Raw genomic sequence first — 12645 nt, 5'->3', positions numbered from 1 at the left:
TTGAAATTTAGAAATGACCATAATTTAAAACAAAAATAATGATGTTAAAACTAAAATTAAGCTGTTAAGAAATACTTTTCCTTCACAACAATTCTCACCTTATAGGTCTGTTCGCATCCTTGTTATTTTCAGCCATCATCGAATAGCAAGGAAGTTCACTGTCTTCCTGTTGAAATAAAACAATAATCAACAACATAAAACAACGGCGTCCGTCCGTCACCTTTTGATTGCTTATCTTCTTCTTCTTCTGCGTTCGTGGGCTGAAACTCCCATGTACACTCGTGTTTTTTTGCACGAGTGGAATTTTATGTGTATAACAGTTTTTTACCCCGCCATTTAGGCAGCCATACGCCGTTTTCTGAGGAAGCATGCTGGGTATTTTCGTGTTTCTATGACCCACTGAACTCTGACATGGATTACAGGATCTTTTTCGTGCGCACTTGGTCTTGTGCTTGCGTGTACACACGGGGGTGTTCGGACACCAAGGAGAGTCTGCACACAAAGTTGACTCTGAGAAATAAATCTCTCGCCGAACGTGGGGACGAACTCACACTGACAGCGGCCAACTGGATACAAATCCAGCGCGCTACCGACTGAGCTACATCCCCGCCCGATTGCTTATAACTCATGTGATTACCAGCAAGTTTGCTTGAAATTTGGCATGACATATTATTATTGCATATGTGGACAAAAATCCTAGCCAATCGCTACGACAATACCAAAGTTACATGCAATTAAGTTTTCGTGAGGGCTTTCCTTTGCCGACACCTCAGGCGATTCTTGACCTATTTGCATCAATGTGATTTATATCAATGCTGAATCGTTGTGCCAAATTCCAGACGAATATAATTTATAATTTATAATTGTTGGAGTTAAAATCGAAAGAAAGCACATAAGACCGCTGATCACTGAGCGCAGCCAGCCGTTTTTGACGGAAGCAAAGTACGTGTGATCCCCGGAGTGGCCTATAGTGGTCAGTCCAACAACAACAAAAAGTCTCTTTACGGTATCCCGACCGACCCTATTTTTTCGCGCGACCCTAGACTTTTTTTTGGCATTTGGGAAAAAAATAAATTAAAAAAGTAAAACAAATAAAAAAAGTCTGTTTTTTTTGGCAAAATAACTTAAAAATGGTTTTTTTGGGGGAAAAAAAAAATTTAAAAAAATTAAAATCCCGACCTACCGACCCTATTTTTGGGGGGGCCTATGGACTTAGAGTGCTTGCTTTCACATGGCGTACAGAGTTTGACTCCCAGTCCTGGTAAGATATTTTTGTGTGAATATTTATTGCTCTACACTAGATTGGTAGCGCGCTGGATTTGTATTCAGTTGGCCGCTGTCAGCGTGAGTTCGATCCCAGGTTCGGCGGAAATTTATTTCACAGTCAACTTTGTGTGCAGACTCTCTTCGGTGTCCGAACCTCCCCCCGTGTACACTACATTGGGTGTGCACGTTAAAGATCCCACGATTGACAAAAGGGTCTTTCCTGGCAAAATTGCTTAGGCACAGTTAATAATTGTCTACCTATACCCGTGTGACTAGGAATAATAGGCCGTGAAAGGTAAATATGCGCCGAAATGGCTGCAATCTACTGGCCGTATAAAATTTCATCTCACACGGCATCACTGCAGAGCGCCTAGAACTGTACCCACGGAATATGCGCGATATAAGACTCATTGATTGATTGATTGATTGATACACTCCCCTTGGGTACTTGTGTTATTATGTTATTAAGTATGTGCCATCGTGCCATTTTTTTTGTGTTGATTGGCTCATGTAAGTGTAGCCTATGCGATCATAACTTTGTCTGTCTGTGCGTTTGTGCGTGTGTGTGTGTTTGTGTGTGCGTGCGTGTGTGTGTATGTCTGTGGTAGAAACTCTAACATTTGAAGACGTCACATTACATTGACGTCACATTATGACGTAAGAGGGTTAGACGTCACGCGAAGGAAGTACTGAAAGTCTCGGTCATTATTATTTTGAGCGCGCCGAGACTAGTTGGCAGTCGTGTCCTGTAAGTAGGCTACATGCAGACAGACAGATCTAGATCTAGTGTCTCGCTTTCTTGCACAGTTTCACCTATGCTCTTTCTGTGTGTGTGTGTGTGTGTGTGTGTGTGTGTGTGTGTGTGTGTGTGTGTGTGTGTGTGTGTGTGTGTGTGTGTGTGTATGTGTGACGGAGTGATTGAGTTTGTGTTACTGTTGTTTGTCGATTTCTTACGTGAGCCTTGATGGCTTCGCCTCTTGTTTTTATTATGTTTGTGTGTGTTGTTTTTATTTTGTTTATCACCATCAGGATTTGCGCTTTAAAAAAAAGAAGGATCAAACCTCACTACCTGACCCAATTCAGGGACAGGAAAGGTGACTGCAGCGAGGGAGAGATGGGCAATGCCCTCATAACGAGTGAAAGCATTGCTATGTTATCACCAAAGACTATACAGTTAACCGACTGTGTCCGTAGCATTCACGGAGGGGTCAAGCGCTAGTAAACTACTAAAGATTTGTGTGCATGCTTGTCTTTGTGTACATATATGCACTTCATGTTGAACACAATAACAAGCAAAGACCTGTATGTGTACTGAATGTCTAAGTATAATCCTTTTGAAACTGCCATTCTGGTTTTGATGCAATTAGAGTTTCATCACTCCTAACCCCAGTGTTGTTGCCAGCCTAAGAAGACAATAGGTCATTTGGACCTCCCCAAAACAAAACAATAGGTCCAAATGTCCTGGCTTTAAAAAAACAATAGGTCCAAATTGTACCGCCATACCTTTGATACATGCAACGCAAAGTAACTTACAGTCCGGAGTTAAATCGATCTTTTTACGCAAAAATGACAATAAAGCCATTGAACAATCCTAGTTTTCATTGTTCATAAACTTTGCTAGGAGAAAGAGCCTGACATTCCTGGCCTACCCTTTCGTAGCGAACATGAGCATTTCGATCGGGGTTTGTTTTCCGACTTTGCAACTCCCATTCCATTCATTGCAGACCTTGTCCGTCTTGTACGAATATATGTATCGGTCAGTTGACCACCAAAACGTAAAAACTATCGGTCCATCGACTGGACAAGGCTAGGTCCAATGCGTCAAATCAGAAAGGAATGCGTCAGAGACCGAAGACCGAGGCCTGGCAACAACACTGTAACCCTATATGAAATATGCGCATGTTTGTTTCATGAAGGCAGGGACGGGGAAGGGGTCAACATATGATGCAAGGATCTTGGTCCAGTCGCCAGTGAGTGTACTAATACTAGTAATAGAATAGATCATCAATTACTTGTGATAGAGCATAGGGGCTGGGAGCACGATCATCCCGCATCTCCCATAAAAGAGTATCAAAACAAGTAAACCTGCATGCACAAAGGATAACACAAATAACAAGGTGTACCACCGCTCTGTCGGTTAATTTTAGTAACAGTACTAGTTAGCAGTCATGTTTTGGACCGTGACGTCTCCCTACGATTGATTTCCTGTTTACAAATTACCGGTCCGACTACACTATGCGCCAGCACGCGCTACCTTGAACCATAGCACTTATATGAGGCTGTGCCAAAAGGTGCTCTGGGAGACCCCTGTCAAATTTGCACATTGATATTTTGTTTTGTAATCATACATTTTTCCTGATTTAGCCTCACTTAGCTTAAAAGTATATCAAAGATACAACATGCACAACATTAAGGTGCATGTTGGCCTTTGAAAGGGTTAAAATACAAAATAATTACAAGATCCAGGTCCGAATGTTGATCCGGAAGTGGGGACATTTTAGGGGACCCACAAACAACGATTTTTTGTTTTTTATCTTTCAAGTTGAGAGTCATTTTTTTGTAGATGGGTGAAAGAGGAGAGATTCAGCTTTTTAATCAATGTAAAAAGCAGAACAAAATTCTTCCCGAAATGTGTGAAAAACGTTTTTTTTAAAAGCTGTTACGATCGTAACCTATCATGTCAGATGTCACACCAGCAGAAAAGGTTGACGGCAGTGATTTGCTCCAGAAATCTCTCTAGAAGAACACAGAAACAAGTGCTGCAATCTTAGTTTGACGTTTAGCAACGGTGAAAACAGCACTGATTGTTGTATATATTTTATATCAGGCATGTTTTTTACGGAGTAACTTCGTCATGTCAGAGTGTTTCGATCGAACATTTAATAATTCTGGCCGCGATTTTACTTCTACCGGATGTTTGTCGCATCGCAGTAAAAAGACATTCCTTCCCACAATGCCTTTCGCGCACTTTTCCCTCCAAGATGGCGTCGATAACACGCAGCGGTAAGTATCAGTTCCATGTCAGCTTTTTCTTGTAAGTTGCGGTCAACAGAAAGTTCAACCCGAAAAACAAAAAATACTGAGTGAAAGTTCGAAACCTAAAATAACCTTTGGAACCGTGTTAAACAGTTTACACGGCTATCATATGCAGGAAACAAACTCAAAAATAACAAAGACTGCCTCAAAAGTGTTAAGTCAGGCGTCGATCGAAACTCCTGACACAGATATCAAACTGTCAACCGAAACTTTGACACGGCTTCGCTCGTGTCATGTGGCCTTCATCAGTCAGCACGATATGAGCTAAAAACGGATCAAAATGTCCCTTTCTTTCCACAAACGGGCTAAGTTTGCGATTCCCACCATTACTCTGGCAAAACTGCTAAATTTACATTTACTGTCGGATGCAACACATGACATCATCATTTGTGTCCATTCTAAAAATATGTTACCTCCGACAGATGAATGGTATGGCTGGCAATCTTTTCTCCAGGCATGATCAATGTTATTGTTTCTGACAGCAATGAAAGGACTTCACCAAATGAATAAACTTGGTTTTTGATCAAAACTGTGCTTTGCTGTTCTTGAATTCAAACTGCTAGTAATTGCTATCTGTCGGATGCAACACATGACATCATCATTGCACTATATTGTGTTCAGTTTCTATCAGCAATCAGTACATTTTAGTTTAAACACCTGCTACATGGTTATATAAATGATACAAGTAAAAATTTGCTCAAATGATATAGGTTTACAACTAATTTTACTTGTCTTTCATGTCCATTGTTACATCCGACAGATTCCCAAAAATTACGATTACACATCATTTTCTCAAAGTCGCTTTACTGAGTTATCTTTTTAAGACTGGAATTGTATGTCCAAATGACTATTCTTTCACATTGTGTAAGTGTTGAAATGATACTGTTACTTTTATTTTCTTATAAAATGTCCCCCTCTGACAGAGCACCTTTTGGCACAGCCTCATATACTTTATTTTTATATTTCTAGTTAGTTCATCGTCCATTCTCACATAATACAAAATTTCAAACTTCAATGATGAAAAATACGGAAGTTATGACGAGTTTAAGGAGAGCTAATGCACTACTCTCAAATCCGACGATTTCCTCCATTGACTAAACAGCGTGCTACCACTTTGAAGTAGACGCTACCCAGTGATCCATAACACTTACATAATTTATTTTTATAGTCTATATAGTTCATTGTCCATTCTTACATAATACAAAATCGAAAATTTTATTGTAAATTTTCATTTAATAAATATACCTACCCGAATCACATGTAGCATTGACACAATCGGAGATGCTAGGTTCTGAAAAGGCTAACCGTCTAAGGGAAGCAACCCCAACCACAAAAAGTGTAAACGTAGCCATGGTAATGACCATACACCCGGGGAGTTACCTCCCATCGTGCATGCCATGTCACTACTGCTACTGAACACGTGGCTCATATCATTCGACCTAAAGAATAAATTCTCCAAATCAAAAGCGGGGTTGGCGGGAGGGAATATACTATGTGATTCGGGTAGGTATATTTATTAAATGAAAATTTACAATAAAATTTTCGATTAAATTACATATTCCTACTCCGAATCACATGTAGCAGATTGCAACAACAAGGCGGTGGGCAAGAAAAATCTAACTCACTCAAAACCTTGCCAAAAACCTGGACCGCTGCCAAAGAATCAGGGCGGTCCCAGTGGGAAAGAAAATCTAACCCACTCAAAAGCCCTTGCCAGGGCTGGCCCACTGCCAACAGGCAGTGAGGGAACCAAGGAAAGTCCTGATTGACAGCCGAGAAGTATCTCAGGCAAAGCGAAAGAGACAACCTCAGAGATCCAGAAAGCTGTGCTCAGCACTTCTTCCAATCTCCTAGCCGTAAAAAACAGCACAGGAATAGACCCAAGCCTTGGATTAAAAACCCTGGCGAGCCAAGGGAAAGACAAGCTTCCCCCCCCCCCTTTTATTGGAAGGAAATGCTAATGTCCTGAGAAGATCCGTGCGTAAGGTTGTCCCCTCAACTGAGAAGGACGAACCCCCGCGGTGACCTTAAGACAACCATGCCAAAGTCTGCAAACCTTGGGATGTAGTAAAGCCAAAAAGGCTTGTGAGAAAGAAGTCAGCTCAAAATAAGAGTGACCAATCCCCACGAAAGAGCGAGAGAGAGACATCCAAGCACTAAGTACCAGAGTCCACCTCGAAGAGAAAACTCACAAATAGAAGGTCGCCAGTCATCCCCTACCAGTCCCTGCGAACGTAGGGAGAGAGGTAGCACCCGACAGCAGCCACTTACGACTGTGCGTAAGCTACCGGAAGTGAGGACCCACGGTGGTCAAAGACCGATGTGACTGGCAACCATAAACAAAATGGCTAAAAGCCAGAATGTTCCCAAAACAGTCTGCTTGAAGGTAATCGAGAGTGAAACGAAAACCGAAAGCAGAAAAACAAGACTGGTAAACGTAACCGTGAAGCCAGCCAGCCATAAGACTCCCGAAACCAGAGTTCTCAGGGAAAAAACAGGCAGTTAACTTCCTAGCCAAATCAAGAGCCTACCTGAGTTTGGCTAGAAACCCAGAGCGCGTCTGTCCCTGTCTGAAGACAGAGTCCAACGCGGAGAAAAACGGACAACCGCCCTAGACAAAGTTGCCTTTTGTAGCCGGGCGACTGTAAGGAAACCCGACCCAACGGACGTCATCCGGACTCGCCTCATACTAAGATGAGGAAGAAGAGAGGAAAGGCCCAAGACTGAAGTCACAGGAACCGAACCTTAACTAAACCTCTGCCCGAAGGAGAAGAGTAGCCAAAACCTGAGGGAGAGGAGGGAAGCCACAAAGAACTACTCCTCAAACATCCATTGTCCAAGACAATGCCCCCTCAGGAAAACCTGAATGTTACTTCCGAGGCCAACTCAAGTGAACCTTAAGTTTGGACGAAACACCAGAACGCGTCTGATCACTAGAGAAAGACAGAGTCCGACTCGATGAAAGACAACAAGGACCAAAGTCCGAACGTTTGTGGCCAAACAGGGGTAACCTGAAGCCAGAGAACCCCACAAGCCACAAGAAACAGGAAGGTAACAACCACCATCGCCGCAACGTGGAATGGCTGTTGCCCGGCCAAGGCTGCCTATTGGCTGCCAGCTTAGCTTACCAGAGGAATGAGCATGCTTCTGCTAAGCATGTTTCTGAGTATGCTAGCCCTACCTTCCTTCAACCTTTGTAAAGCAGTCAGAGACCTGGTGATCTCTACTCGACTGAATCTCTACTGCAGGCAAAGTTTAAGCGACTCTCTTTGACTGTTCAGGGAACTGAGAACGCGAAAGAAACGAGTCCCTCCGACACCCGCCGTACGAGCGTAGAGAAGGAAGGGCAGCCTCATCTGCTCCATGCTCACCCTAGCAAGGGCTGGCCAACAGAGTAGAGAAAGGAGGCAAGTTCCAAAGGCTGAATAAGCAAGAAGGAACAAAAGGTGAAGCCCGTGTAGCCGAAGCCAGCCAAGGCTGAGCATGTTCCGGAACTGAACCATAGTAGAAACAGCGGCAGAACCAAAACACTAGAGATACCACCTTCGGGAGGAGATGGCCTAGCCAAAACCTGCAACCCGTGGTACCTACAAAAGGTGACTAAGGAACCGGAAGTAGAAAAAACATCCTATCTTCACGGAACGGAAGTCCGACATCGACAACAAAGTCAACCAACAAGGAAGCCACCAATGTCGATGCACCCAAGGGAAATCCTGAGCCGAAGCTTGAGCTGCGACGGAAATCCAGAACGTGTTCGATTGCTGACTAAAGACTGAGAACCAGAATAGCTCAGCTACGAACGCAAACCGAAGTCACAGTTGCTGGTGGTAAACTGATGAATGAGATGACCGGAAACCGGAAAACCATCCAACCGGAAAAAGACCTGACTTATCCCCCTACTGACGGTCGTGAATAGGGGAAACGTCCAGGGCCACCCGAACTGACTAGGCAGTAAACGCACCACCCAACAGGTAAAGTGAAGACTGCCCCGGCTGAGGCTAAAAGCCTAAATGCCCGTAGGCCAGCCGCTGTTCCTCACCCACCGACCTCCGAAGGAGTGTCAGGGAGAGGAGAAGTGTATCCGAACAGAGCCGGAAATGCAGCAGACAAAACCGCGAAAAACGGAAGCGAAAGATGCATAGAGTAGACTGAGGCCGGAAGCCCGAACGCCCGTAGGCCAGTCCTCTGTCAACTCCAGTCAAAACCGCAACGTGTACTTGAAATGGAGGACTTATGCTTCCAGTAAAACCGGAAACACCACGCCGATAACGGCTGCCGCACTGGTGAAACACAAATGCCCACGACGGAACAAGAGTGAGACAGAACAGAAGAGGACTGGGGCCGGAACCCGAACGCCCGTAGGCCAGTCCTCGGTCAACCCCAGACAAGCCACTACGTGCGCTTGTGATGGAGAACCTATGCTTCCAGACAGGAAGTGTAGGAGGCCGAAGCCCCGCCCGGGAAAACCTTCGACGTGACCTCTGCCGCAGCTAAGAGGACAGCGTTAAGCCTTTTTCCCAATAACCAGCACGTGTGGAATCGCTGAGGACAGACTGAATGTCCGACACGAACGGCGAAAAAACCGAAGTCCACGTACTGGTGGAAGGCCGGTGAAACGGCATAACCGGAAAACCGGAAATCCGTCCCCCCCGACGTCGTCCTAACTCATGCCTCGATCAGGCTAAGAGAGAAAAGACGACAAGTCTGCAGCTGCAGGAACCGGAGCGGCAGTCGACGCGACAACCGAAGGCTGAAACGCTGACTACATCGGCCAGAGCTGAGACACCACCTGCCCGAAGGGCTGGCGTTGCTCCTCAGCTACCGACATCCGGGAGGAAGTGGAAGCGAAAGGAGCAGTAAATCCGGGCGGAGCCGGAAAGCACCAGACGAGACCGCGAAAAGCGGAAGCGCCGAATGCGAGGACGGAGGCCGGAAGCCCGAATGCCCTAAAGGCAACGTCCGGTCAACCCCAGAAACGACCACAGCGGGTGCGTACGTCAGAGGACCTATGCTTCCAGCGAGTGCCGGAAGAGCAGCGCCAGAAACGGCTACCACCATTGCTCGGCCACACAATGGTCTTCGAGGAAGCCAGGGTGTGACTGAACAGAGGACGAATGCCCGGGGGGCAACGTCCGGTCAACCCCGGAAACGACCACAGCGGGTGCGTACGTCAGAGGACCTATGCTTCCAGCGAGTGCCGGAAGCGCAGCGCCGGAAACGGCTACCGCCACTGCTCCGCTACACAATGGTCTTCGAGGAAACCAGGGTGCGACTGAACAGAGGACGAATGCCCAGGGGGCAACGTCCGGTCAACCCCGGAAACGACCACAGCGGGTGCGCACATCGGGGGACCTGGTCAACCCCGGAAACGACCACAGCGGGTGCGTACATCGGGGGACCTATGCTTCCGGCGAGTGCCGGAAGCGCAGCAGTCGGAAACGGCTAGACAACTCCGGAAACGACCCCAGCGGGTGCGTACGTCGGAGAAGTAGCCGGAACCAACTGCCGCCATTGCTCAGCCACACAATGGTCTTCGAGGAAACCAGGGTGCGACTGAACAGAGGACGAATGCCCGGGGGGCAACGTCCGGTCAACCCCGGAAACGACCACAGCGGGTGCGCACATCGGGGGACCTGGTCAACCCCGGAAACGACCACAGCGGGTGCGTACATCGGGGGACCTATGCTTCCGGCGAGTGCCGGAAGCGCAGCAGTCGGAAACGGCTAGACAACTCCGGAAACGACCCCAGCGGGTGCGTACGTCGGAGAAGTAGCCGGAACCAACTGCCGCCATTGCTCAGCCACACAATGGTCTTCAGTGAAGCCAGGGTGCGACTGAACAGGGGTTTGCGGGTCGTGAACCCGCCGAAAAGAGCTGTGTCCCAGCAGGGACTGTCCGACGGCCTCACGAGGGCCTGTGGACCAGCTCGACTTACTTGAATCGCCAACCACAGCGGTAGAAGACGAAGAAGCAAAACATCCGCCCTAGACAACGTCTCGGCCGGAAGCGTCAAAGAAGCCAACAAGGTGACGTCGCCCACAGACAGCGGGACCAACGGAAAACGCAGGCTTGGAACGCGAAAATTTCTTCACAAAGATAAGCAGACACCTGCAACACCTGATCTGCTAACGGCAGAGAAGGCGAGGAGAAGAAACAGGACATACAACAGTATATGACTGCCCCACAAAGTGTTTGTTCGAGGCAGAAAGAGTAACGAACAAAACATAACAAACATGTTAAATCCGAAACCACGACCAGTCCTACGGACTGGTAGATACCTGCTAAAGCCTAGCCATGTAAACCACTGTCAGCAACGCTGATACACAAAATGGCGGCCAAGCGATAAGTTACTGGACAAAATTTAGAAGTCCAAAACGGACGAAAATTAAGCAATAACAAAAATTCCTGTCAAAGTAATGACGAAATATGAAATGGCTTACCAACTAACAAAGCAGAAGGCAAAACGCAGGTAAAGTAAGGAGAACCTCACCATAACATAGGCCTAGCCACATAAATAAGCTGTCAGGAAAGCTGAGCAACCGAAAGTGGCGGCCACAAGATAAGTTACTGAAACGCATTTAGGAGTCCAAACGGACAAAAAGTCAGCAACTATAGATAAATTCCTGTCAAACCAAAGACAAGAAGGAACAAGCTTACCAACTAAACAAAGCAGCAAGCAAGTAAGAAGGTAAAATTACGTTTACCTCCAAAATACATGGCCTAGCCACAAAAATCTGTCAACTCATGCTGACAACAAAAATGGCGGCCAACAGTAGTCACTGAAAAATCACAGGTCCGAACACGGACGAAAATCAGCAACTACAACAAATTTCCTGTCAAAATAATGACCAAAATGGAAAGAGCTCACCAACTACGAAGCAGGAGGCAAGATAGACGGTAACGTGGCCGGTGGGTGTCAAAACAACACCAAACAGCGCAGCCACAGGGGAGCCCAAAAATCAACAACCTGCTCCCTCGAAAGCTGTAAGGTCGAATGATATGAGCCACGTGTTCAGTAGCAGTAGTGACATGGCATGCACGATGGGAGGTAACTCCCCGGGTGTATGGTCATTACCATGGCTACGTTTACACTTTTTGTGGTTGGGGTTGCTTCCCTTAGACGGTTAGCCTTTTCAGAACCTAGCATCTCCGATTGTGTCAATGCTACATGTGATTCGGAGTAGGAATATGTAATTTAATTTCAAGCTTGAGTGTTGAACATTTCAGTAGTTATGACGGGTTTTAGGCGAGCTAATGCGCTACTCTCAAATCCGACAAAATCCGGCAGTGACTAAAACTGTGCGCTACCAATTTTAAGTGGACGCTACTGAGATTCATAGCTGTTATATAATTTATCTGTATGTTTCTACTCATTCCATCGTCAGTTCTTACATTATACAAAATTTCAAACTTCAGTGATAAAATTTACGATAGCTAAGACGCGTTTTTGGAGAGCTATCCTAAGGCCGTGGCTCCATGTCCGACAATGTCGGATACGGAGTCATTCGTTCCATTCATTCGTCGGATTTGAGAGTAGTGCATTAGCTCTCCTTAAACTCGTCATAACTTCCGTATTTTTCATCATTGAAGTTTGAAATTTTGTATTATGTGAGAATGGACGATGAACTAACTAGAAATATAAAAATAAAGTATATAAGTGCTATGGTTCAAGGTAGCGCGTGCTGGCGCGTGCTAGCGCGTGCTGGCGCGTAGTTTAGTCGGACCCCAAATTACAGTACAACGAGGCAGACCTGAAATAAATCGAGTTGGATCCCCAAAAGAAAAGAAAACATACGTAAAACGATCACCCAAAAGACATTATGCTAAACGTGCAGAGTGGCACGTAGGCGCAACACCTGTTGCCGAGTGCACCAGTACTCAAAGACAACCGACACAACTTTGGTGTATGTCTGGAAGTGGAAGAGGGTCGTGCGTGGTTCTCGTTAGTTTGTGATAAAAGGCTAGTGCGAACGTCACACTGCGGCTCCAACATCGCATTTAGCAGCTGATAGTCATAGGAAAAAGCTCACTTACCGCGTAATCAGGGTTTAATCAGCTGTGGACGATAACATTTGACAAACACTGACAGGATAAACGACGTCCGCCATACTGTGATAGGAAAAGATAACTCTAACTGCCCTTTGAATCATAAATCACCGTCTCTTGTGCACACCGGCTGGAGCCACAAAGTACAGTCTTGGTTATTTTGATGCAAAATTTAGTAGATTAATACATTGAACAACTTCTGCAGAGAGCTTAAAACTTGTTTGTGAGTGTGTGTGCGGTTTATAAACGAAGAAGCACTAAAACTAACAAACAATTTACACCCAACAAACACAAGTA

General features: G+C 45.9%; 1 protein-coding gene across 1 annotated transcript in view; it reads right to left on the bottom strand.

Annotated features, from left to right (window-relative positions):
• The window catches only part of LOC138964158 (polyamine deacetylase HDAC10-like), a 42778-nt gene extending 30363 nt beyond the window's left edge, over positions 1–12415 (bottom strand). The window contains exons 1-2 of the mRNA XM_070336045.1: positions 12337–12415; positions 99–166 (exon numbers count right to left, since the gene is read on the bottom strand). Of these exons, the coding sequence (XP_070192146.1) occupies positions 99–139 (41 nt within the window). The 5' untranslated portion in view covers positions 140–166; positions 12337–12415. The remainder of the gene's footprint in view (positions 1–98; positions 167–12336) is intronic.
• Between the last annotated feature and the right edge of the window lie 230 nt (positions 12416–12645).

This window comes from Littorina saxatilis, linkage group LG4 (genome assembly GCF_037325665.1).
Source record: "Littorina saxatilis isolate snail1 linkage group LG4, US_GU_Lsax_2.0, whole genome shotgun sequence".
Lineage (NCBI taxonomy): Eukaryota > Metazoa > Mollusca > Gastropoda > Littorinimorpha > Littorinidae > Littorina > Littorina saxatilis.
This window is presented reverse-complemented; position numbering and strand designations above follow the sequence as displayed.